A 26343-nucleotide genomic window follows, 5' to 3' on the forward strand; every position below is an offset into this window, starting at 1 on the left:
TGTGTGTGTGTGTGTGTGTGTGTGTGTGTGTGTGTGTGTGTGTGTGTTTGGCAATTCTGGAGATTGAAAACAGATTTTAATCACACACTAGGCAATCTTCCACTGAACTGCACCTCCAGCCTCCTGAAGCACTTTTGATGACCAGGATTTTAAATAATGTTTTCTCCCACCATATATTTTAGAAGCGTCCTGGCTTCAGGTCAGAGGCAAAAGGAATGGGGTGGGGGCGGGGCTCACAGGAGGAGTCCACAGTAGTTTATTGACAAAGATAGAATTGAAAACTGAGATAGAAGAGTTGCTGGGGAGTGAGGCTCGGCCTGGGTAAAAGTCTTCTGTTAGGATCCGGGGCCGGCTATGTGGCTCAGCAGCTAAAGGGGCTTGCCATCAAGCCTGGCCAGAGTTCAATCTCCAGGACCCACATGGTGGAAGTAGAAAACTGGCTCCTGAGAGTCGTCCTGTGACCTTTAAACAATGCACCACGGCACTCTCGCCCCCACAAGACACAATAAAAAGTTTTAATGAGGAATCGGATCTTCACGGGGCATGGGGCAGATCCTGATAGAATCAGAAACCCACACGCAGGTATCTCCCGGGACTGAACGCCACCCACAGGCCCCGTCTGGTTAAACTCACCGGTACCCCAGGGAGGCAGGGCCTGCAAAGTCTCCAACATCAGCCATGGGGCATCGACAGACAGCCGGGGTCCCAGAGGACAGTGTCAGCTCGGGGCTGAAATGTGGTCTGTGAGACAGGGCCCCAGCCTGGGACCAATTTCGAAGTGAATAACTCAGTTGGACTGTTTGGAATTAATCAAGCGAACAAAAAGAACGAATGCCACATACTCAAATGCTTCCTTACACTCTTCCAGTTCAAAAACAGCTTTGATTGTTAAAACGTAATTAGTTAAACGATTCATCTGTAATACCCCCAAATTCATGCGCTTTTTAAAATTCTGACATCCTCTGGCTCATTCTCATCTGACCCCTGTGAGGCGGCTTCCAGCCCCCAAGATGCCGGGCAGACTGAGGAGGGGTGAAACCGTACTTCCTGAGTCCCCCATAATGGTCCCCAGATTGGAACCTCAAAGACAGGGGGCCATCTGGGCTTGCAGGAGAGGGCCTCCATACCGGCTTCCTCCCCAACCCTCTTCCCCGAGGCAGAACCAAACAGGTACTTCTGCAGTCCAGCCATTGTCTGGGTCTAGCTCTCCATTCCTGGGTTTCTTCAGGACGTCCCCGTGTGAGACTGCTGAGGAAGGGGAGATGACCACAAATCCAGGGAGGCCTGAGCTTTGTCTCCTGTGCCCAGGTTCCAGGGGCCACACAGCTGCCTGTTTCCGCATCTTCCTGGAACGGGGGCCTCCTGCCCACGTACTATGAGGAAGGTGGGTCCTCCATTCGCTGGTTGCCAATCATCGGTCACAGAGTAGTACCTGCAGACTGGTTGCTGGTTGGCAACCCTCCTCAGCTCACCACACACACATGGGGGAGCATGTTCACAGGCCTGAACTGGGCCACAGGGCCAGGAAGAGACTAGAGAGAAGACAAGCGTGCGGGTAGGAAGCGGTCCCTGCATGACTTGAGAAAGAATGAGCTTTGGGTCCCCATAGTCCGTGTGACCTCAGGCATATCCCAACCCCTCAGAGATACGATCCTTGCATCCCTAGTAGCAATTAGGAGATCCAAGTAGATGATTCCTGAGAGCCCCAGGGCTGGGCATTCCCGCCTGGTTCAGTGAATAAGTTTCTGTCACTTTATAATCACCCGGTCCAGCAGGGGGAGCCCTCGAGGCTAGCAAGCTTTGCACGGGTGAGCATCCTAGATGTAGAGCATCCCGCCAGGCCTCCCAGGCCCGACCAGCAGATAACAGATCGAGGGCGCCCTCTAGTGCTCATAGTACAGACACAGGTGCTGGTGGGAAATCGGATGTTTGTTCATGGAATCACTGTCATGTCATAAGCATTGTTCAACAAAGGTTTATTGTAGTCCCCGCTCAGGGCATTTTGGCACTTCAGACATAGTAAGTGACAAGAAATACATCCACTCACCTCCCGGGAGCCTATGACTAAGATCCACAATTCAGCCTCACATTAGACTGTGATTTGCGCCAAGGGGGTTTAGTAGCTGGGAGCACTTACAGACTGGAGCTGGAGAACAGGGCTGCTGTCTCAAGGAATGGAGGTGTGACATGAGAACAAAAACTCGAGTTGGGGGCCGGCTGGGATTGTAGCTCGCTTGGTAGAGTACGCCTAATATAAACAAAGCCTCGGGTTTGGTAGAGACACTTCCTGCACTACATGAAAACCAGGCGTGAAAGCCTGATGGGGCAGGCAGATCTCTGAGTTCGAGGCCAGCCTGCTCTACAGAATGAGTTCCAGGACTGCCGGGGCTACACAGAGAAACCCTGTTTAAAAAAAAAAATGGCATGATGATACCCACCAATATTCCCAGCACTCGAGAGGTGGAGGATCAAGAGTTTAAGATCATCCTTGACTATATAAGGAGTTCAAAGCAAGTCTGAGCTATAGGAGCCCTTTTCTAGCAAACACCTTTAATCCCAGCACTAGGTAGGCAGATCCCTGAGTCTGAGACCAGTCTGGTCTACAAAGCGAGTCCTAGCCCACGTCTCAAAGAAAAAAAAAAAAATCAAACAAAGCAAAAGCCAGATAGGCGTGCTGGCAAGTGGGAGGTGCAGGGGCACCCCCTCCCCCAGACAGAGCCAGGCTGACGAGGAGCAAGCAGTGAGGCAGCCAGCCTCATTGCAGAATCATCTGTCCCCTTCCTCTGATGTCCGAGTCCCAGGGGAGCCACCCCACCCATTCCACTTCCCCATCCCAAAGAAGGACACATGGGCATCCAAGAAAAAATGGACGGCGCACTCTTGAGGTGTAAGAGCAGGGTCGAGGCCAGCATGCCATCCTCCGTTCATTGTCTGTGCAGGGATGGAAGATAGCGGATGCTGGTCTGGGAGGGAGTGTAGAAGAACCAGAGAGACAGTTCAGCTCCTGAAACGTGAGCTCACAAACTCACTGGTATCCTGCAGGCATCAGCCAGTAAAGACAATAATATAATAATTATATGTACATATAATTAACACGTTAAGTATATATAAATACATTTGTTTATGTTATGTAAATATATTTTATATTATATATTGATATATAACTAGTATAAATAATTATATTTTACATAGTATATAAATAAATATAATAGAAAAAATGCCAGCAGGAAAGCATACAGAACTGGGAGCTTGGGCTGGATGAACTGTGACCTAAATGAGGTCCTACAGGTCAGTCCATGAAGGGCAAACCTCACAGCATTTTCTGATACTTCAAGAAAAGCTGGAGGGGCTGGAGAGATGGCTCAGAGGTTACGAGCACTGCCTGCTCTTCCAGAGGTCCTGAGTTCAATTCCCAACGATCACATGGTGGCTCGTGACCATCTATAATGAGATCTGGTGCCCCCTTCTGGCCTGCAGGTGTACAGATAGAACATGCATGTACATTAAATAAATAGAGAGATAGATAAACAAATAAATCGTTTTAAAACAAAAGCTGAAGATCTAAATGTGATACACACTTTCGATCCACGCAGTTTTCGACCCTTTTGGCTGGTAGTGTTACTTTTTCTGCTTCTACTGTCTATGGAAATCAGGAGAGGTCCATGCTGCAGCTGGGGGTGGGAGAGGAGAAGGCAGGCTGGTGGTGCATTGCCTCGTCCTGGATTCTAGCTCCATCACCTTGAGCCGTCACTGTCGCTGGCCCCTGGATTCGCAGTGGAGTGAGAGCCACACAGCAGTCTGTTTGATGCAGAAAGGGCACCCCAGCCTGTCTGCTCTGTCCCGTACTCCCCAGCACAAGCATCTCATTCTCCCTCACCCACTGGAAGTCAAGGCCATTTATCCCCTCTCCCTGAAGAGGGGCAATTTATCCTGATACCTGACAAGGTAATCATGTTTCTCCCCACCAAAAACCAATAATGGGTGAATAAGTCATTTAAGCAGATATTCGGGATCAGTTCAAAGGCTTAGTCCTTTAAACACCACATCTCCCAGCCACAGTGTGTGATGGGGACATAGGCGTAATTGCTTCCAGCCAACACAGGCCACTCACCGACAAAGCTCTCTCCATGAAATAGAAGCCAGCTGCTTCCATGGCTCAAGATGTCACAATGGAAAGAGACCTAGGCCAAGGGTTGCACACCCGTGCCCCTACAGAGCTGGCCAGTCACACTCCCAGGCGGATGTGAAGCGGAAGGAAAGAGTGGAGCAAGAGCCCCGGGGCTGTGCCCATGTGAAGACAGTACGATTCTGAGCAGGCAAGAGCATGTCCCAGAGTCTTGGAGGTCTTCCTGCTTTTCAGAACAATTCCAAACTCTGTGTAATGAGGTGAAGTGTCAGAATTTTTTCAACATGGCTGCTAATTTGGTTGCTTTGAGGTTTGTTTGTTTTTTGGGGGTGGTGGTAGTGGTAGTGGTTTTTTTTGTTTTGATTTTTTAACCTCATAGTTGTTACTTGACAAAACCTCTAGCTTTTTGACGTCACCACCTGTGTATATAATGTCTATTTCTGTTTGTATGTGAGAGAGGGACCATGCATGCCGCCCTCTGCATGTGGAGACCAGAGGACAGTTTGAGGCTGTCCGTTCTCTCCTTGTACCATGTGAGTTTCAGGGGTTGAACTCAGGCTGTCAGGCTCAGCAGCAAGCGCCTTTACCCTCTGAGCCATCTCGCCGGCCCTCACCCATACATCTGCTGCGAAGTTCACACTTGAGAATGACAAGGTCAACTTACAAACGCATTGCAGAATAATACTAGTGTTTTAATTAACTTCACAAGGTCATATTGGGCTACATTCACAGCCGTCCTCGGCCACGTACAGCTTGACACACCTGTGAGTCTAGAGCTTGCTGTGTGTGACATGGGAGCCAGAGGCTACTCTGAAAAGCCCCCAGACCTACAGTCTCTGGAAAGAGCAGCAGGCACAAGCCATAGCTGAACCTCCACGCTGAGGCCCTCTCTGCCCTTGCCCTGGGTCAGAGGACTCAAGTTGGGGAAATTGTTAAAACCCGGACTAGAACTGCGGTCCATAGGTAGGCAAACAGTCGGGCCTGAGGAATCAGAACCACATGGGGCTGACCTGCCTGGAGGGGGCTGCCCCCGACTCCCTGCCACTGCCCAGCCCTAGTGAAGGCCAGGGCAAGGCTCACAGAACCGCCATAGAGGAATGTACACTTCCCCGACTGGGACCTCAAACCCCACCAGCCTTGTAATTTGATGAATCGTCAACATCTGGGGTTTAATTACTAGGCCCTGAACTGATAATCCTGGTAAGCCCCCTCATCCAGGGGCGCTAGCCCAGTGGATTTTGAAGGCTCCGTTTCCCCAGCAGGAGCTGTCAGCATTAATTACAGTAAGAAAGCAAGACAGTCACCCAGCTCCCGTTGGGTGGTGCGGTTCTGTCTGCATCTAAACATTGCCAGTTTGTTGGTTTGCTTCCTTCCTGCCCATCTCAGGGAAGGTGAGGCACAAGAAAAAGGACCCAAATCAATCCAGACAGAGTGATACATACCCGTAATCCTAGCAGTGGGAGGGGGAAGCTGGACCATCAAGAGCTCAAGGCCAACTATAGGATGCACTGTCTCAAAAAAGGGGGGGAGGGGTACAGAGAGATGGTTCAGTAAGTAAAGGCACTTGCTGTCAAGCCTGATGACCAGAGTTCACTCCCCAAAACCTACAAAGTGAAAGGATGCCCACAACTGATGCCCAGAAGTTGGACTCTGACCTCCATATCTATGCACACACACACACACACACACACAAATAAATAAATAAATGCTAAGGACCTTGGAGCAGTGGTATCACATGCCTTTAATCTCGCCTGCAGAGGCAAGCAGATCTCTGAGCTCAAGGCCAGCCTGGTCTACAGAGTGACACAGTTCCAGGACAGCCAAGGCTACACAGAGAAACCTGGTCTTGAAGGGGGAAAAAAAAAAAAAGACTAGGAAGGACCAACTCTCAGATAACCTCCTGCCTTCATCCTCGCCCTGGGGGAAGATGCATCAGAAAGCCTCAGAGCCAGCCCTGGACATTCCCCAACCTGAGGAGGGTAGCTCTCAGCAACTGATCATCCAGAGGCCCCAGGGAAGAAGCCTCCAGATGCCACAACCCAGACTTACTTTGTCAGAACCCCTCTTGCCTTTCCCGTTCTCAGCTCTCAAGAGATGGCTCCGCCGAGTCCAGCCTAGGAACAACCCACTGAGGCAGTGAAGGGAAGAGCCACCACCTGTAACCCCAGCCTCAAGGGGTCCAGGGGACCCAAGGGGTCCCCTCCTGGGCTCTGTTGACACAGACACACAAGGAAAAAGAAAACAAATTGGCTGGGCGGCGGTGGCACACACCTTTCATTTCCGACCTGGGGAGGCAGAGGCAGGCAGATCTCTGTGAGTTCAAGGCCAGCCTGGTCTATAAAGCAAGTTCCAGGACAGCCAAGGCTGCATAGTGAAACCCTGTCTCAAAAAACCAATAGATAAATAGTTTTTAATAAACAGACCTTTTATTTCTCTATGTTTTTGCCTGAATGTATGTGCCTACCTGGTGCCCATGGAGGCCAGAGGGCATCAGATCTCTGGTATTGGAGTTACCAAGGGTAGTGAACCATAATGTAGGTTCTAGGAACCAAACCAGGTCCCCTACAACAACAGCAGATGCTCTCAACCACTGAGCCATCTCTCTAGCCTCAAATAATTTTTTAGAAGGGTGCAGCAGTAGTCGCTCATGTTTATCCCAGTATTTTGGAGGCAGAAGAAAGTGGATCTCTGTGTAGTTGAAGCCAACCTGGTCTACAGAGTGAGTTTCAGGCCAGCCAATGATACAGTGTGAGACCTTGTTCAAAGAAGAAAAAAAAAATCAGGTGATACAGCTGACCCAGTCAAAGCCACATGAAGCTCACTCCCGGTGCTGCCTCCGGCAAGGCTAATTCAGACACCAACTCTGTGTCAGCTAGCTTGTGGCTGACCTGGGACTTGACTTGAACTTGTCACTTGAGAGAACGGCATGTCTCCCACCTTATAGACAAGATCAAGACCTGGAACATCCTGGCCACTGAGTGAAGCAGGAGACAGAGGCTGCCCTGGGGCTTTGCTCTCCATTCATGTGCAGCCTGTGGTTTTATTTGCTTCTTGAACATCCAGAAACATCCGGGAGCCAGCTGATCTCCTGAGAAAAAGTGACTCCAAGCAGAACTGAGACTTGTAAACAGCTGTCGTGTTTCATGGAGGGCAAAAGGTGATGAAAAGCTCCAGTGGATCCTATGGCTTTGATCAGGCAGGAGAGGGTTCCCAGAGGCAGGATAGCATGAGTCAGTGGAGGAATTTGAACCCAAGCCCAGTGAGGCTCAAGTCCCTTGCCCTCAGCTACTTTTCTCTTTGGTGTTTCTGGCAGGAAACTCAAGAAGGGTGGGGTAGCTGCTGGTTGATTCCCCATTGTCTGGGCAGGGGTGGGTTGCCTTGATGGGAGAGACACCCACCCCTAATCCTGACAACAGGAACATGAATCCAGCCAGTCTGGGGCTCTGTCTTTAGACAGACCATCTCCCAGCCCTTCCCTGAAGAATATCTCTCTCTCTCTCATGAGCATCCAGTGCCAGGCATAAGCTCTTTTCCAGCCCATGGAAATGTCTACTTTGTAAACAGTCCATATATACCTTATACCTGGGTTGTTATGCTAAGGCTCAGCCAGGCCCTGAGATGGGACATGGGGTGGGTACCCATGAGACTGGGAACATTGCCACTCAGAAACCCACAAACTAGGAAATGATCTGGACAAGGCTTATGGGAAAGAAACCATAATCACCTCCCAGAGTGAAGCCAAGTCTTCCTCAAACATACTGGACCACAGATTCTCTGCATGGACCAGACTACAGGACAGTGGGCCATGGGGCATCCATCTGAGAAAGGTAGAGTAGAGAGGGATAGTTTCCACCCTAGAAGGTTCCGAAGCTCAGATCAACTCAGCCCTTCCCTTTCCACTTCCACCCTCCCCCAGGCCAGAGGGACATTAGAAGCATGTTGTCAAGTCAGATAGGGCCATCTGACCACAAAAAGATGGGCAGAGTGTGGCACGCCTTTAATCCCAGCACTCAGGAGGCAGAGGCAGGCAGATTCTCTGAGTTTGAGGCCAGCATGGCCTCCAAAGTAAGTTCCAGGACAGCCAGGGCTACACAGAGAAAACACACACACAAAGCAGGATATTCCTCCCTCTCCCTCCCTCCTGAGCCTCTCCTCTTCAGTGTCACTGACCCCAACTACTGCCCACTACCCAGCAGTCTCTCTGAGGCCCAATCACACACCCAGAAGAGAGATTAAGTGGGAGGCCTAGGGACACCTCTCTTAGCCAGAACCACCTCTGCAAATGAAGGTCATGGCTGTGGATCAGCTCTGTCCTAAAGACCGGGTTCCCAGCACCTGGTTTCAGCTTTAATTGGGCTCTTCTCTGCCCACACTGCCTACCTCCCCTCTCGTTCACCACATCCACTTCAGATCCAAATCCCCATGTGTTGTTAGCCCTCCTGAACCATTCCCGCCACCCCGATCCCCTTCTTGCCCTTTCTTGGCTCTGAACTGCCAGAACTCATTCGCTATGTGTCCCGTGTCTCCTTCCTCCCTTGTGTGACAGGTTAACATCCCTCATGTGAAAATCTGAAGTGCTCCAAAACTGAAGGGCTCCCAGATAGAATATTCCACAGTTGACACTGGGCTGAGCGGAGGGAATTACTAACATCATGCAAAAGTACCTTCAAGGCTTGTGTATGCAAATGAGACATAAATGCCTTTCATGTCTGCACTTGGGTCCATCTGCAAGATATCTCATCATGTAAATGCAAAAACATTCCAAAATATGTGTGTTCCAAGCCTTTTTGGATAGAGGATACCCAGCCTATATTTGCATACACATGATGAGCTACGGTAGGAATGGGGCCCAAGTCTAAACAGAAAACCCCCGACACGTCAAATATTCCTTGCACTCAGATCTGCTCTTAGTGAGATGTATTAAATAGTTGTGAGCATGAAGCAAAGTTTCGCCACATGGGAGAGTCTGCTGGTTGGGCATCATATCACTTCTTGAAGCTTCAGATTTTGAGACAGGGTCTAGGGTAGCTCAGGCTGGCCTTGAACTCACTATGAAGTTGAAGATGACCTTAAATTTATGAATCCTCCTGCCCCAACTTTAGGAAGGCTGAGATTGGAGGTGGACCTAGTTTTAATGTGGTGCTGGGGATTGAAACCAGAGCTGTGTGCATGGTAGGCAAACACTGAGCTATGGAACCCAGGTTTTGAGGGTTTTTTTTGTTGTCTTGCGGGTGGGTGTTGTTGTTTGGGGTTTGTTTTTTTTGTTGTTGTTGTTGTTTTTTGTTTTGTTTTGTTTTTGTTTTTGTTTTTGTTTTTGGTTTTTGGTTTCAGGGTTTCTCTAGCTTTGGCTGTCCTGAAACTCACTCTGTTAACCAGGCTGGCCTTGAACTCAGAGATATGCCATGCCTCTGCCTCCCAAGTACTGGAATTAAAGGTGTGTGCCGCCGCCGCCGTGCCACCACCACCACCACCACCACCCAGCAGAGCTCAGGTTTTCTGAAGAGGGATATTTGACCCAAGCATTCCCTGGCCACATGCTCCATGTCAGACCTCACTCATGTGCTCTGAGTCAAGGGAGGAAACTTTTCTGCTGGCTGTCCTAGACACTTGTATGGAAAGCACATCCGTGTGTTACACACAACCACCAGACTGTATTAGCAGGAACAGGGACGGACCACCTGACTCTAGGATGCAGACAAACCTGGAAGAGGAGGTAACCAAGCTAAAAATGTATAGAGAGGAGAAGGGTAAGCCAGACAGGGGGACAGCATGTGCAAAGACCAGAAGGGTAGGGATGCAGACACTGCTCCTAGGGTCAAAGGTGAAGTACATGTTAAACTGAAATGTTTCTTTAAAAAAAAAAGAAAGACCGAAAAGGTGAAATACACGTGGAGAGGAGATCAGGGCATGCAAAGACCAGACAGTCCTGGTTCGCAACATCTTCCATGTTGTACCCACCCAGCCCTAGAGGGAGACAGGTGAGACTCATTCAGTAGACAAGTGGATAGACAGGTAAAGCGTGCCCCTTAGCTCAGCGGCCCTCTGCAGGCACTAGAGAGGCCTCACCTAAGACACCCCACTCTCAGCCTTGGCCCAGGAAGCTTCTTCCAACCCTTACTGCTATTGCCACAAGCCACAGCAGAATGCTCAGCCTTCCAGAGTCTTCCGGTCTAAGCGACAGCTCCTCCAGCCTAAGTGACAGGCCGGCTGGAGGGGAACCCCTGTCCAACTACAGCTTTGAGCCCTCGGCGCTGTCTTTCTCTCAGACTCTCAGCTCTGCTTTCTTCTCTGTGGCTCGCTCTCTCTCTCTCTCTCTCAAGCCACCTGGGGAGGCCATGGAATCCCAGGTTCAACCCCACTGGGAGAAAAGAGCCCCCTCTCCCCTTGAGAGCACCACTGAATTCCCAGACATGATGCTTACGGCTCAGCTTGCATCCCAGAGCTGCACCTATCACCTTGACAACCCTCCACAGTCCCACCCTAATGATGGGGAGGGCTTTAGAGAGAAACTGGGGCTCAGTTATCAGGGGAGGGGATTCTGAGTGGCTGGCTACACACGAATGCCCTTCCCCCACTCCCTACCCTGGCCTCACCGGATGTACCCTGACCTCAGGGCTCAGGGCAGGCTTTGCTTTCTTGTCACTAAATAATGCACTGGGGTCCTGAAACATGAAAGGAATGTTCCTGTATATAACCCTTGTTCTTTCTCCTGTTCCAGGGACCTCTGGGTCTGGACGGCAAGCCAGTAAGTGACTGAAACACTTGCTAGAGGGTCGTGGGGTAGGGGGGCTGCTGCCCTGGGGGTGGAGTGACCATGGGACACCTGAGCGGGTTGGAAAGTCAATTCAGCAGCTATAGGATAGCAAGACAAAGCCACTTGTCATATGTGTTCAGCTCCATCTGCTGACTGAGTAACCATGGAGACGCCCTTTCACCCTCTCGCTCCTAAGCATCCTCTCCTAGGGGATGTTGTGGAGTTATGGAGAACCATGGGCCACACAGTTTAGTCAGCCTTCAAAAATCTACAGGTCCCTCTCAGTAGGCCCTAGACACAGAATGTCTAGCATATTTTCAGGACTTCCATGATGGCCTCAGGTTGAGATGTTCTCAGTAGCTGCTCCGGGAGTCCATGGCCCACAGGTATCCTCAAGCAGATGAGCAAGGTGCACAGAAAATATAAGCGCAATTGAATAAATAATTCGGTGTGGGTGAACAGATGAGTGAGTGATAGATGGGTAGATAAGTGGATAAGTGAGTGCCTGGATGGGTGGAGGCGTGGATGGATGATGGGAGCATAAACGAGTGAGTTAATTCAAGGATAAATGAGCCTCCACTGGTGGGTAGATGAATGGATTCATGGATGAATGGATAGATGAGTGGGTTGTTGGAGAGACAGGTAAATGGGTAGATGGAGAGTGCGTAGATTGATGGATGCATGGATGCATGAATTGGTGAATGGGTGAGTGCATAGATAAATAGTGGAAGAGTCGGAAAATAAGTAAATGCATGGGTAAATGGGTGGGTGGGTGGGTGGGTGAACGGGCGACCTACTGAAGGATAGATGGATGGAGCCTAGAATTCAAGAGGCCACTGATCTTAAAGGCAAGGATTCTGGAGACTGACGGCAACTCTGGACAATGGCCTCCTCCCCGGCAGAGATAAGGCATGGAATATGTGTGCCCTCTAGGCAGAAAAACTAGTGGACGTGCCCTGTCCTCCTCAGAGGGTGCCTGTGGACCCTTGCTGCTGACCCCCGAACCCTTGTCACCATCATGCTGAGGGCAGGTGTGAAGCTTCTGGGAGGCAGCAAGGACAGCTTAACAGGCCTGTGTAGTGTCCCCCTCAGATGCACACAGCTGTGCTAGTCCCACACGTCCCTCAGCCCTCACGGCCACGGGGCAGTCAGAAGTGGAGCCAGCATAGTTTGCCTCCCTCACAGCTGTTTCTTCTCTGTCTTCCTTCTCTAGGGACTTCCAGGCCCCAAAGGGGAAAAGGTAAGTGTGCCTGACCAGACACTGTGTGCTGATGAAGAATGCCAGCAGCCAACTCCAAACCTCAGTTCCAGAGTGGGAAGTTAAGCAAATCAGCCCCCTACCCAACCTCTGAGCCTCCAATTCCGCATCTGCGGAGTGGAGCAGGTGGTGTCAGTGCCTGTCTCTAAAAATGGCCACAAGCTCACGTAGTAAGGCATTAGCCACATGCTGGGAGGGTTGGATCTGGATTCTGGTGTCCCAGCATAACATAACAAAGGCGAGTTTCTGCAGCGAGCAGGACACCTGGTGGGGGGGGGGGGGGTTGGAGTATGAACATTGATGGTGGATGGTGTTCTCTGTGAGGGAGACATACTTTAGGGACACAGATGGCGGAGGGCTCTCTTGGCAACCCTCGGGAAATAAGTGGGTGGGTGTGTGGATAGAAAGATGCTCAGTCACTGTCAGAGGGAGCCTGGACTCCACAGGGCCACAGCCCCTGAAGCGACTGTATATTTCTGGATGTGAGATATGACAAGCCAATTGGTGCCCCTAGCTGCCAGGAGGGCTGAAAAAGCCATGGAAAGACACGGGACCTGGTGCCTCAGAGCCTCCTCTTTGGCGAGCTGCCAAGCTGTGAGGGTCTCAGATTGGCCATCTACGTAAAAGCTCTTTGGGGAGTTCATGAGGTCACAATGTGAACGGTCTTTGCTGGTGGGTGCATGAGGCACTAGTGTGGCTGGTAGGTGTCCTGACTCTTCTCAGCTGGTCTTGGTACAGCCAGAGCCACAGAAACTACTCCAGGGCTCTGAGGCCGAAGAGAAGCTGCCTCCTTCGTGACATAACCCGTGCCAAAGCTCATGGCTTTAACATTCTTCACCAGTCCAAGGTTTCGGAGGCTGCACCGTCTGGGTTCTCGCCTTGGATCCCAGGGTGCAGCCAGAGATGAGGAACTGCCTGGCTGTGACCCTGGCCTTATCTCTTAACCTCTCTGAGCCTCTGTACTTTCATTGGCAACGGAGATTCAAAGTAAGGCCTGCCTGTTCTTAGCATTAGAATCTATGCCCAGCACAGAGGGAATGCGCAAGAGGAAATGTGGAGAAATAATGAAATCAGTAGCCTTTTGTTTCCCTGTGTTTTGGTTTCCCAGGGTGCACCGGGAGACTTTGGCCCTCGGGTAAGAATGGAGCACCACCTCCCTCATCGACAACACATGGTTTGTTTAATATTATTACGATAAGATATCTCCAGCGTTTCTTCGGGGGTCCCAGCTCACCAAAGCTTATCCCAGAAAAGGCGAGTGGGACAGCCCTCCCTCTCCACCCTCGTCCACCCTGTGGAAGCCCCCAGGTAGTCCCACCTAATTGAGGCCACTGCCTCCCACTCAGATGACAGTTCTCTGGCAGTCATCCTGATTGTCACGATTGTCACCATGGAGACCCGAAAGTGGGGGTTAGCCTTAGCCCCAGCCAGACACTGACCATCCCACGAGACAGCTGGCACTCAGGAAAAGTGAAGGCCCTGAGGTCAGCAGTTCTGATCCCAGAGCTCAGTCCTGTCACCTCTCAGGCCCATGACCCTGACAAGTCACTTTCTCTGAGATTCCGGTCCTTCAACCGTGGGGGGGTTGATGGCTGCCAGCACCCCCATCACCCCTACAAAAGTGCTGTAGGGATTCCTTATAACCATAAATGTCAGTAGTTGACAGCAGCAGTCAACATGGGGACAGGGGACAGGTTTCCCATCCGGCCCACCTGTGCCCACTGGGTCCAGGAACCCAGAAGTGCTTGCACTGAAGCCGAGGTGATTCTTGGTAGAGGAGCACTTAAGTAGCCCTAGAAAGATGTCCTCATCATTTCCGGAATGCTCCAGGCAGAGGACCCTGACTGCAGAGACTGAGAGGTAAACATTAGCTACCCAGAGAAAGACGGGGTCACGTGGAAGGTTATGCACCCCAGAACACATTGGCACAAGAGTTGTTCACCCATACCAAGAATCTGCCATCTCGGGGAGGGGTTGTATGGAGAATGAGTGAGCTCCTTGGACGGGGAGAATACTGTCTGTGGAGGATGAAGAGCAGGAAGGGGAAAGGGCAGAGAACACAGACCGGGGCTTTGTGCTCAGACTGGGCAAGAGCCAGCTCTGCGACTTCAGGGTTCAGAGCCCCCAGGTTTCGTGAAGCGACAACAGTGGGACCACATCACAGGGCGTGTGATCACAAGAGCTGGCGTAGGCAGGGGGATGAAACAGGCTGAGTTTTGATGGGCAGAACTGTTCCTTGTTAGGCCATTGACTGAGGTCAGGACCCCCAGGCCACACGTGGGCCGGAGTGGACTCCTGTCTCCTGTCCCCATGCTGAGTGCTTTCTGCGGCTGCTGGGGAAACACTGATTTCAGATGGGATTTATGGAAATTAATCTTCCCAGTAGAGCTGCCCAGCCTGAAATGATGGGAATCCCTCTGGCCCTGCGTTTACCAAACACTTCTCCCGAAGCTCCTTGCCAGGGATATCCTGCCTCCTGCCTCATGTTGTGGTGTGTTCCAGCCAGCTGTGAACTGACTCCCTCCTCCACACAGAGAGGCTTAGGGTCTTAAACAGACAATTCGTACTTAGCGTTCAGGGTCCGGGGAGCCAGCTAAGACCTCTCTTGCAGTTTCAGGCTGAGTGCCTGGGGGCCCACGTGTGACCCCTCACCCAGTTATCGCCCATGTGACTGTCTGCACTCAGCTGGAGAGCAACTGCTTGTGCTTGCCATGCATTGTGGGGCTTCCTCCCAGTTTGGTGCCGAGTTCTTAGAGAGGCTTCTGGGAGCAGCTCTCCAAAGGGCAGGAAGAGAGCACTGTGACATCTGTTAGGAGTCCCACCCAGTGTGGGACCCAGCATCACACCCGCCACGTGCCATCCTACGCTATGCTGTGCTAGGCTATGGGACACCACTCTTCCCTGCTGTATTCTGTTCTGTTCTCTATTCTGGTGCAGAAGGTGGAGAAATGGGTGTTGGCTCATTCAGTAAACCCAGCCACAAGTGGCCTTTCTCTGGGCTGGGCTGGGTCAGGTGGCTTAGCCCTGTGATTGTTTGTTTGTTTGTTTGTTTGTTTGTTTGTTTTGTTGTTGGAGTCCCCTCCTGCTTCTCTGACCACACCACCTGTTTCTAGATGGTTTTCCCACAGCTCAACCCAGGCTTTATAAGTAGAGACCATCGTGGGTACAATCTCCGAGTCCTCAAGGTAGCCTGGCTGAGTGAAGGGGCCTGGCCTGCTAGTTTGCTGTGCTCCCCAACCCCTACTCACCCTGTGTTTTCAGGGCCAGACCTCAGCATTCCAGCCCTGGAGTGGGGAGAGATGGTTAAGGGAAGAGTGTAAGGCGGCACGTGCAAAAGCAGGCAAATATCTGCAAATTCAAGGCTAGCCTGGTCTACCTAGCAAGTTCCAAACCAGCCAGGGCTAAGGCTACATAGTGAGACTCTGTCTCAAAGAAACAGAAGCAGGGGCCGGAGAGATGACTCAGCAGTTACGAGCACTGGCTCTTCCAGAGGTCCTGAGTTCAATTCCCAGCAACCACATGGTGGCTCACAACCATCTATAATGTGATCTGATGCCCTCTTCTGGCAAGCGAGTGTACATGCAGATAGAGTACTCACATACATTAAATAAATAAATAAATCTTAAAAGAAAAAAAGAGAAGAAGAAGAAGCAAACACCTGTACAGGTGTCCAAAATCTTCTTTCTGGTGGGGCAGTGGTGACCCACACTTCTAATCCCAGCTCTCAGGAGGCAGAGGCAGCCCCATCTCTGTGAGTTCAAGGCCAGCCTGGTCTATAGAACAAGTTCCAGGACAGCCAAGGTTACACAGAGAAACCCCATCTGGAAAAGCCAAACACAAGACGAGTTGCCCTGGCAACAGGAAAAGATTTACAACACGGAAGACGGCTTGGCCCTGGCCAGCTGTTCACAGAGGCCGCACTAGACCACGGGAAGTGCTTGCTGGGTTCACGCAAGGCTTCTTCCTTTCCTGGTTGCCAGAAGGTCGGGGAACAATGCACCATGACCCCAGCACCTGGGCCAGTCACACGACAGACCTCCCTTCTCAAAGGGCCATGAAGTGGGGATTCAGGACGCCTGAGGTCTGACCCTAGTACTAACTCGGGGTGCGGAGTCGGTATTTTGTGTGCCATCCTTCCTTGCCTGCTGCTGCTGCTGTCTTTTTACTTTGAGGCCATCGTAAATCCACTCTCGCTAAAGGATCCCCCGTGTACTTTCATCTAGTTGTGCCTACGGCGACGTCTTGAACCACTGTGGTCCACACTATCCATGCAGAAGCCGATGGTGGCTCCACCCACCAGCCTTCCTCAGATTTCCCCCGTTTACCCGTGCTTGTGTGTGCCCGAGCGTCTGGGCTTGAGCGGGAGTCTATGTGAGCGTGTGTGTTTAACCGTGGCACGCTCGAGTGTGTGAGCATGTGTGAATGAGTGTGTGCAGGCGTGTGTGCTTGGCTGTGTGTGTGCTGGGTCCGAGTGTGCACAAATGTGTGTATGAACGAGTGTGTGAGCAGGTGTGTTTTCTTCTATATAGTACCACCACACAAAGATCCCTCCCTCAACCTCCTCCCTCTCTCCTCCGTAGCCTCTGGCAACCACTAATTTCAATCTGTTTAACTTTCCCGCTCAGTAATGTCAGGTGTGTGAAATTACACGGTGTGTAAGTTTTTAAATATTTTTAAGGTTTCTTCAATATTTTTATTCGTATGTGGGGGGCCTGCATGATTGATGTATGGCATGTGTGTGCAGGGCTTGCAGGGGCCAGTTGTGCTACCAGATGTGGATGCCCAGAACTGAACCCGGGTCCCCTGCCAGAGCAGCGAGTGCTCTTAACCACTGAGCCGTCTCTCTAGGCTCATGTGTAGCTTTGGGGGACATCCCCCCCATTAGCATAGTTTCCCTACAGCGTCCATGTTTTTTCATGTATCAGAATGGTTTTTTTTTTCTTTTCTTTTCTTTTTTTCGAGGGATGTTGTTTTCGTTTTTGTTTTCCTTTGTTTGGGTTTGAATTTTACAGTTTGCTTTTGTTTGTTTGTTTCTTAATTAACATTTGTTATGTGTGTGCATGCACAAAAATGTGTGTAGGCACGCACACAGCACAGCACAAGCGTGGAGGTCGGAGGACAGCCTGGAGGAGTTGGCTGTCTCCCCCAACTCTGTGGCTCCCAGGGATGGTCAGGCTGTACTGCAAGGGCCCCTGCCAGCTCAGCCACCTCGCTGGCCCTGGTTTGGATATTTTGAGACAGGGTCTCCTGTATCCCAGACCAGCCTCAGATGGACTATGTCACCTGAGGATGACTTGAACTCCTAACCCTCCTGGCTATGCCCCCCTGAGTGCCATGCTGGGGTCACTTACCCAACACCACAGTCAACTCTGGCTGGCCTGGAACTCTTGTAATTCAGGCTGGCCTTGGGTTCATAACAATCCTCCTGCCTCGGCCTCCCAAGTGCTGGGCTTTGCCCGTTCCTTGTTTATTGGTTTACTGCTGAGTGGCATGCATTAACATGACATGTAGCTCAGCCTCTCGATTGTGGGAGGAAGTCTTGAGAGTTTCCATTTTGGGCAGTTACCTAAAAGCTACCGCCAATATCCATATGGGGTCGTTTCTGTGAGAGTAAAATAATTCCCCCGTCATGCACGCCTGCCACTTGCAATGCAACAAGAGAGAACCAACCAGGAAGTTCCTGCAGGGGACACCAGTCTCACACAGGCAACATATGTCATTTCTCCTCCTGACAACAGATCCAGGCTTCAGATGCTGAGAAGATGGCAGCAAGGTCCCCTCCTGCCACTACCAAGAAGCAGCCAGAGCCCAATGTCAAAGACTTGTCATCCTTTGCACCTGCGAGGGGAAAGGAAGGCACAGGGGCTGCCCGTCTAAGGAAGCCCCTCTCTGGAAACTAAAAGCCTTCATCCTCACCCTCACCCTCAGGGTCAGGTCATACCATATGTCTTTCAGGGAGCCCAAGGGCAAGATGGAGCCGCAGGACCACCTGGTCCCCCTGGACCACCCGGCGCCCGGGGCCCTCCTGGTGACACTGGGAAAGATGGCCCCAGAGGAGCTCAGGGCCCAGCGGTAAGAGAAAGCGTGGAACTGGAGCCTCAAAGGGGTGATCCTATATTGATGCACACTCTGACCCCTGATCCCCAGAGCCAACGCCCAGTAGGCCAAAGGTCAACCATCACCCAATGCACACACTCAACCTAGACCCAACTAGCCCCAAGCCCATCCACAGCTCAGACCCTCATACAACCAACCTTTAATCTAGTACAGACCTGCTTCCGAGCCCTAATCTTGATGCCCCCCAGCTCTGACTATTATCCAGATCCCAAATCTAACCCTAAAAGACCCACAGACCCTAACCTTGAGTTGCAAGTTCATTCCAAATCCCCACCCCAACTCTGACCCAGAGACCAACCCACAGGTTTGCGGTTTATCCGTAATTCTTCACCAACCTCTATTCGTCTCCCTTGCTCCCTCTCCCTCAAAACTAATTAATGTGCCTCAGTTTCCCCCCAATACCATAGGAGACCAACCCACAGAAAACAGTTCTGTCATCCTGGTCCAGAGACTCCAATCTGTCCTTCCTCCAGCCCAGAGCTCACACCTCTACCAGGCTACCACCAGAGGCTCCTATCAGGCAGGTCCTCTCAACTGGCTCATCCATCCATTGTCATATTAGCCGCATACTTCCCAAAGCCTCAGCCTTCTCATCTGTGAAGTGGGGACAATAACAACCACCTCTCAGGATTGACTGAAGGCGAATTAGAGGCCCTGCTTACAGCCCTTGCCCGCGTCCTGGCAGGAGATTCAGGCTCAGTTATGTGACGTGCTTAGGTCACTCACTGCTATTTTCACATACCTCCTCAGGGTCCCAGAGGAGAGCCTGGACAAGATGGCGAGGTGGTGAGTGTCCGGGGTGTTTGCAAAACGCAGGAGTGTGGCTCCCAGAAAGGGAAACCTCTTTCCCACCGAAATAGTCATTTTCCTCACGGTCTGAGGGCACAATCCATTGTGGTGGGAAAGGCGTGGCAGCAGAAGCATGGGGCAGCTGGTCACGTGGTGCCCACAATCAGAAAGTAAAGATAAGAATACTGGTGCTCGGGCTGGAGAGCTGGCTGCTCTTCCAGAGGTCCTGAGTTCAATTCCCAGCAACGACATGGTGGCTCACAACCATCTATAATGAGATCTGATGCCCTCTTCTGGCAAGCAGGTATACATGCAGATAGAGCACTCATATACATTAAATAAATAAATAAATCTTTAAAAAAAAAAAAGGAACGCTGGTGCTCAACCTTCTCTTACTCAGTCCAGGACCCAGTCCACAGGACAGTGTTGCCCACTTTTAGTGGATCACCCCTATTCAGTTACACCTTTCTAGAAATGCCCTCGCAGACACCCGATGTGTGTTTCCATGGTGACTCTGAACCTAATCAAGGTGACAAGATAAAACTCTCACACCCTCATGTGCTCACACCAGAATTATTAGATGTCCATGCCTGTGTGCCCATCCCTTTGCCCACAGTGGACATGTGGATAGGCATAGTCCTTAGCCTGGGCAGAGTTCTAGGACCTCACCTTACTAGGTGAGGGTCTGCCATTGGCCTGTCACCTTTTGAGCCCTGACACAGCCGCTGCTCCAGGAACAAGGAATCTGTCCTAGAACTCAGCTGGACAATTCTGCCGATTCCTCTGAGATGTGGTGTCACCCTTGATAAAAGGAAAACCCACAAGACAGACCCAAGGCTCAGTGTTCTTAACCACTGAGCCATCTCTTGGCCCTCATGTGAAGCTTCAAGGATGAGTTTTTTCCCCACCCCACCCCCCACCTTTTAGCACAGATTCCTTGCAGTGTATCCTAGTTTTTAGATATGTCAGAATTTCATTCTTTTTTTTTTTTTTTTTTTTTTTTTTTTTTTTTTTTTTTTTTTTTTTTGGCTTTTGGGAGAGGATGTTCTGGTTTCGGGGGTTTGGGTTTTCTTTTCGTTTTGAGTCTTGTTTTGTCTTCTTTTGTCTTGTTTAGGAGGCTGAGTTTTTATTGTTAGGGTGTGTGTGTGTTCATGCATGTATGTGTTTGAATACACACACACACACACACACCATAACACCAACGTGGAAGTCAGAGGACAACTTGGAGGAATTGGCTTTCTCCCACTGTGTGGGTCCCAAGGGTTAAACTAAGATGATCAGGCTTGGGCAGCCAGTGCCTTTACTGGTTGAGCCATCTCACCAGCCCTGATTTGGGTTTTTTGAGACATGGTCTCATGTATCCCAGACTGACCTCAAATTCACTATATAGCCAAGAATAACCTTGAACTCCGTCCTTCCTGCCTTCACCCTGTCTAACACCTTCTCTTCTCTTGTTCTAGGGCCCCAAGGGACTCCCAGGACCCAAGGTATGTGCTCAGCACCCCTCCTGCTCATCGGCCTCACTCCCCACCTTCCTCTCCCAGCTTCCACCAGTGAGACCAAGGCAGTGATGTTAGGGGACTCAGCTCAAAGGACCGACAGGTTACTCCATCTGCAAGGCTCAGTAGTCACCTGTTAAATGGGGGCATAGCAGACCTTTCCTGCCTTGATTTTACACTAGACTGTGAGGGTTGAATTACGTGACATCTTGGATGTTTGGGGTATTTTTGGTTTTGGTTTTGTGGGGAATATTTTGTTTCAGTTTTGGGTTTTTTATTTTTTTTGTTTTGTTTTTTTTTTGGGGGGGGTTAGGTTGGGTTGGGTTTTGTTTGGGCTTCTTTTGTCTATTTGCTTGGAGTTTTTTGTTTTGTTTTGCTTTGTTTTTGAGACAGGGTTTCTCTGTGTAGCCCTTGGCTGTCCTGGAACTCACTGTAGACCAGGATGGCCTTGAACTCAGAGATCTCTCTGCTTCTGCCTCGAAAGTGCTGGGATTAGAGGTGTGTGCCACCACCACCTGGCTGTTTGGGGTTTTGTTTGTTTGTTTGTTTGTTTGTTTGTTTAAAAATCTTTATTTTCAATGCAGTTTTAGATTCACAGCCAAATTGAGGAAAAGATGCAAAGCTTTCATGTACAGCCCCCCCACCCCTGCCTTGCCTGTCCACCCCCCAATCCCTTGTAGAATCTCCTGTCAGAGTCATACATGTGTCACGATTAAGAAAATTACATTGACGCACTGTCCCCCACAGCCCACAGCCCACAGGGGGGTGCCGAGCACTGTTGTGGGACAAATGTGCAATGATCTGTGCCCTCCAGTCACATAAGCCAACAATAATCTCACTGTCTTAAAAACCCCCTTTGCTGGGGGCTGGGGAACTGGCATGGAGACCTAGGTTTGAATCCCCAGCACCTAAGTAAAAAGCCAGGCATGGTTCTGTGTGTGTGTGTGTGTGTGTGTGTGTGTGTGTGTGTGTGTGTGACCCCAGCACTGGGAGGCAGAGAGAAGCAAATGCCAAAAGCTTCCTGCCCAGCATGGATGAAACAAGCTTTAAGATACACTATTTCAAGGCAAAAATAAAAATAAAAATAAATAAACTTAAAAGAGCAGAGAACAATAGAGTAAGACATCTACATCTGATATCCTGCATGTACGGGGGTACATGCATGTACTACACACACACACACACACACACACACACAAACACACACACACCCTAGCCCCCGGCAGCCACTGATCCTGATGCTGTCTTCATAGCTTCTTCTCCACAAGGCAGTGTGAACAAAACCTTCCCTCCAGGGTTCAGCAGTTTCAGGTTGGCACTGGAAAGATTCATAGTCTCTCCCTTGATTGCTCTCTGCCCTTTGTCCTAGCTAGCGCTCCACTGTCTGCTATCCATTTTGTCCTATCCACCCATCCATCGTAGGGCCTCTTGATTGCTCCTCGGCTGTGGCTGACAGAAGATTTGCAGGCTCTTGTGTGGTCATTTGTCTTCAGGCTTCACATTAGTCTCTGAAGTCCCTCTCCATGCCAGGGTTCCCTCTTCAGGCTAGGGCAGTACCTAGAGTAGGAGGGAGACCCAAGTTCTCTGTGCAGGATCCTGAGTCCCTGGACTGAGGACGGGTAAAGAGCCTCAGTGAGCAAGTCAGTTACACTCCAACACCTACCTGGGCCTGGGAGGTGCCCCCTCCCCATCTTAAAGAACAGAGACTTCCCCAAGCTCAGAAGAGGAGTCGAAGGCAGACTGACTCTCCACACGCATATGTCTAAGGGCCCAGTGGGTCAAGGGCAGGCCACAGGTCATTGGTGCACCAGAAGGAACAAAGGCCTGGTGTGCAGGCCATACTCCCAGAGCACTGACCGCCCCCTTACACCTCATTTTGTTTTGTCTTCAGGGAGAACCTGGCACTCCTGGAAAGAAGGTGAGAGGACCCTGTGGCTGGGGAGAAGGGCAGAAGCTGGGGACAAGGATGGGACAGGAAGGCGCCCTTCCTTTCCCCAGACCCAGATTCTCGCTGTGTTAAGGCCCTGCCCTATGTCTCAGTGAAGCCAGACTCATTCACTCACTCGGTCATTCTTTCCTTTCATCATATCCATGTTCTTATCAGAGCTTGACCATAGCTCTTTAAGTGTGGTCCTGGGACCAGCACTGTCACCATCCCCTGGAGACTTGTCAGAAATGAAAGTAGAGGCAGGAGGATGTATCCGTGGCTACATAGTGAGTTTGAGACCAGCTTGGGATACATGAGACCCAAGAGAAAGGAAAGGGATGGGAGAGAAAGAAAAGAGAAGAGAAGGGGAGAGGATGAGAGAAAGGAAGGGAGGGGACGAAGGGAGGGAAGGATAAGAAAGGGAGAATGAAAGCAAACTCCGGACTCACCCTAGACCCACCTGAGACTTTGGGTTTGGGCTGGGGTCTGTTTAGTCAGCCTCCTGGATCACTGAACACATAAATTTGAGAACCAAGCGCTGACGAATGCTGTCTGTGTTGCGCCAAACTGGCTACCTCTTCCCCATTCACGTCTCAGCAAACACGCCCCATGCTCCAGAAGGCTGACACCAAGTCCCTGTCCCGTGTGCTTTCCCCACAGTCCCTTCCCAGGCATAGTGCCTTCCCTCTATTTCCCTGTGTCCCGTGGCACCCTCTGACTCTGTGGAGCCGGGACTGTGTCTGCTCTGGTCCCTAAGGGATGCTCACCAGCTGTTTGTTGGATGAGTGGACTTGACCACCCCCTGTGTCTGCAGAAGCTGGCTCTAGGCTGCTTGTAGGGACTGAGGTGGATCTGACTCAGACCCTGTCTTAGAGGGTTAACTATGAACAGCACCTGCCACTAGTGTCTGAGCAGGCGTGCAGTGAGTCTAGGTCAGGTGGGAGCTAGCTGGACCACTCAAAAGTGTGGCCAACATGTCCACGTGGGATGCCTTCAGCCTCAGCTGTTGTCTCCTCAGGGGGATGATGGGATGCCCAGCCAGCCAGGACCTCCCGGGCCCCCAGGTCCCAAGGTAAGTATACACCCTCCTCCTCAAAGCCTGCCACCCTCCACCCTCCACCCTCCATAGTTGTATCTACCTAGAGATGCCTCTATCCTGGGCCTTTCACACCATGGCGCTATGGGCTGATCCCAGGACAGGCCAGAGGGAGGAAGCAGTGGTCCCTGACCACCTTGGCAGCAACTTGGCATCTCATCCAGGCCATCTGTCTCTCCTCACCCCAAGTCCTCTTGGCTCCCACTTTAGGCCCTCCATCCCCCGGCTGGTACCAAGCCGGGAACAGGATGTTATCTGTACAACTTGTTTCCCAAACCCTTTGCCACGGCTACCAAGTCCTAGCCAGCCTGCCCCCAAATGTCTCTTGGACCAAACGTGGTAGTGCACACCCATAATCTCAGGCTGAGGCAGGAGGATCTGAGTTCAAGGCCAGCCTGGGCTACGGAGTGAGACCCTGACTCAGAAAAACCCAAGAGACTGAAGAGATGGCTGTCAGTAAAAGGCCTGCCTTGAACACACGGGGACATGAATTTGGTCCCCAGAACCCACCTTTCTAAAAGGGACACTGGGTATAGTGGTACATGCATTTAATCCCAGCACTCCAAAGGCAGAAGCAGGTGGATCTTGGTGAGTTCCAGGACAGCCAGAGCCACATAGTGAGATCCTGTCTCAAAACCTATATTTAAAAAATTAATCTATTGTGATGGCTCAGAAGTTAAGAACACTGACTGCTCTTCCAGAGGACTCCCAGCATCCACAGGGCAGCTCATGGCTTTCTGTAACTCCAAGATCTGATGCCTTCATAGATACAGGCAAACACCAGTGCACATAAGATAAAAATACCTTTTAATTATTCATTTAAGGGCAATGGTAGCACACCCCTTTAATCCCAGCTCGCAGGAGGCAGAGGCAGGCAGATGTGAGTTCGAGACCAGACTGGTCTACAGAATGAGTTCCAGGAAGGCCAGGGGCTACCCAGAGAAGCCCTGTCTCAAAAGAACAATATATAAATAAATGTATGTATTTTTAAAAGCTAAGCATGGTGGCTCCTCAGCACGGAGGAGGTGGACCAACAGCTCCCTCGGGCTTGCTGGCTGCCAGCTTGCCTCTGTAAGCAAGTTCCAGGCCCTGCCTCAGAAACAAAGAAACTATGGATGATGTTTAGGGAGTGACACCCAGAATCTCCCCTGACTTCCCACAGACGTGTGCACACGCACACCCGTGCACACACAAGGTCTCTTGAGCTACCTCAGATTTGTGCCAAGATCTAAACCAGAAGGTAATTCCCCCCACCCCCACCCCAGCTAGAGAGACCTTGAGCTCCATCCCCTAGCCCAGAAGGACTGCAGTCACCAGGAGCCCTGAGCATAATGCCCAGCAGGCTCAGGCTATAGCATCTCTGCTTGCTTTCACTGACAATTTCCCCATTTCAGGGCGAGCCGGGCGATGCGGGGCCCCGAGGAGAGGATGGAGTGGACGGCCCTCCCGGACTGAAGGTGATGTCACTACGCTCTGCCCCAGTACCTGAAGGGCCCACTGGCACTGTCACCCAGTCACCAGGGTTGGGGGAAGGGGGGATACGTAATGTTACCTCTTAATTTGCACTTTTAAAGAGAGAGTCCCAGGAGGCCCTGGGTCAGGGGTCCCCTTTGACTCACAAGCAGGGTCTTCTGAAGGAGGGTGGCCATGGGTCACAGCCAGTGACAAGCCTAATTTGGGTTCTGCTCTGGGCTAACTTATCATGGAGTTTTGGGCTCCAGGACCTCAGAATCCCCACTGTTACAGAGTGTTGAAGGCTGTTCCTATATGTAGGCCATGAGGCCCCAGCGCATGGGCCCTGGACTCTTTGGGAAGAGGGGACGGGGTACAAGAATCCCACGTACCAGCAGGCATCCTTATGTCCCCACAGGGAGAGCCCGGCCACCCAGGCACAGATGGAGCCACAGGGCCCCGGGTAAGCAACACCCCTTCTGGCCACACGGGTTGTGGGGGGCAAGAATCCAGGGTCCCATTAGCTTCAGAGGCCCTTTGTGCCCAACAGGGGTCCCAGAGGAATGGTTAAACAGCAAGTCCTAAGCATCTCATTTGTGGTGTTGTTTGTTTGTTGGTTGGTTGGTTGGTTGGTTGGGTAGGTGGTTGGTTGGTTGGTTGGTTGGTTGGTTGGTTGGTTGGTTGGTTGGTTTTTCGAGACAGAGTTTCTCTGTGTAGCCTTGGCTATCCTGGACTTGCTCTCTATACCAGGCTTTGTAGACTCACAGAGATCCTCCTGCCTCTGCCTCTCTGAGTGTTGGAATCACAGGCATGCACCATCGCGCCCAACTAGCATCTTGTTTCTTAATTGGTTTTTTGTTGTTGTTTTGGTGATTTTAAAATCTTCATAATAAATGCCTAGAGTGACAATTAAAATATGGAAGAATCCTAACTTGTTAAGTAAGAACGCCCTCCCCTCACAGGTAACTGTATACCCTTCTAGAATCTTCTTTCCATATTTAAGCATTGGTCTTCAGTTTATCATTAGGCATGATTTTGCCTGCTTTGGGGTGACCTTGGTTTTCCTAACCCTCTGCAAGAAAAGCAAGGGCTCTAACTGCTGAGCCATCTCTCTAGTCCCTAGCCGCAGATCTTTTGTAACCAAACCCTATGTGTCACCAGCACCTGGAAATAAATGTTTCCAGCAATCTACCCTAAGGAGCCCCCCTCAGATCTGAGAGACTCTACTCAGGTACATCTGGGTCATTGACATCACCGCAGATGTTAACTTTAAATTGCATATATATATATATATATATATATATATATATATATATATATATATA

General features: G+C 50.9%; 1 protein-coding gene across 1 annotated transcript in view; it reads left to right on the plus strand.

The window, feature by feature from the left end:
• The window catches only part of Col23a1 (collagen type XXIII alpha 1 chain), a 268000-nt gene that overhangs the window by 226482 nt on the left and 15175 nt on the right, over positions 1-26343 (plus strand). Inside the window, exons 6-15 of the mRNA XM_055602833.1 lie at positions 10845-10871; positions 12094-12120; positions 13247-13273; positions 18094-18210; positions 19006-19041; positions 20505-20531; positions 22435-22461; positions 23489-23542; positions 24961-25023; positions 25437-25481. Coding sequence (XP_055458808.1) covers positions 10845-10871; positions 12094-12120; positions 13247-13273; positions 18094-18210; positions 19006-19041; positions 20505-20531; positions 22435-22461; positions 23489-23542; positions 24961-25023; positions 25437-25481 — 450 coding nt within the window. The remainder of the gene's footprint in view (positions 1-10844; positions 10872-12093; positions 12121-13246; positions 13274-18093; positions 18211-19005; positions 19042-20504; positions 20532-22434; positions 22462-23488; positions 23543-24960; positions 25024-25436; positions 25482-26343) is intronic.

The sequence above is a fragment of the Psammomys obesus genome, unplaced genomic scaffold, assembly GCF_907164565.1.
Source record: "Psammomys obesus unplaced genomic scaffold, mPsaObe1.curated_primary_1811, whole genome shotgun sequence".
In the NCBI taxonomy this organism is placed as follows: Eukaryota; Metazoa; Chordata; class Mammalia; order Rodentia; family Muridae; genus Psammomys; species Psammomys obesus.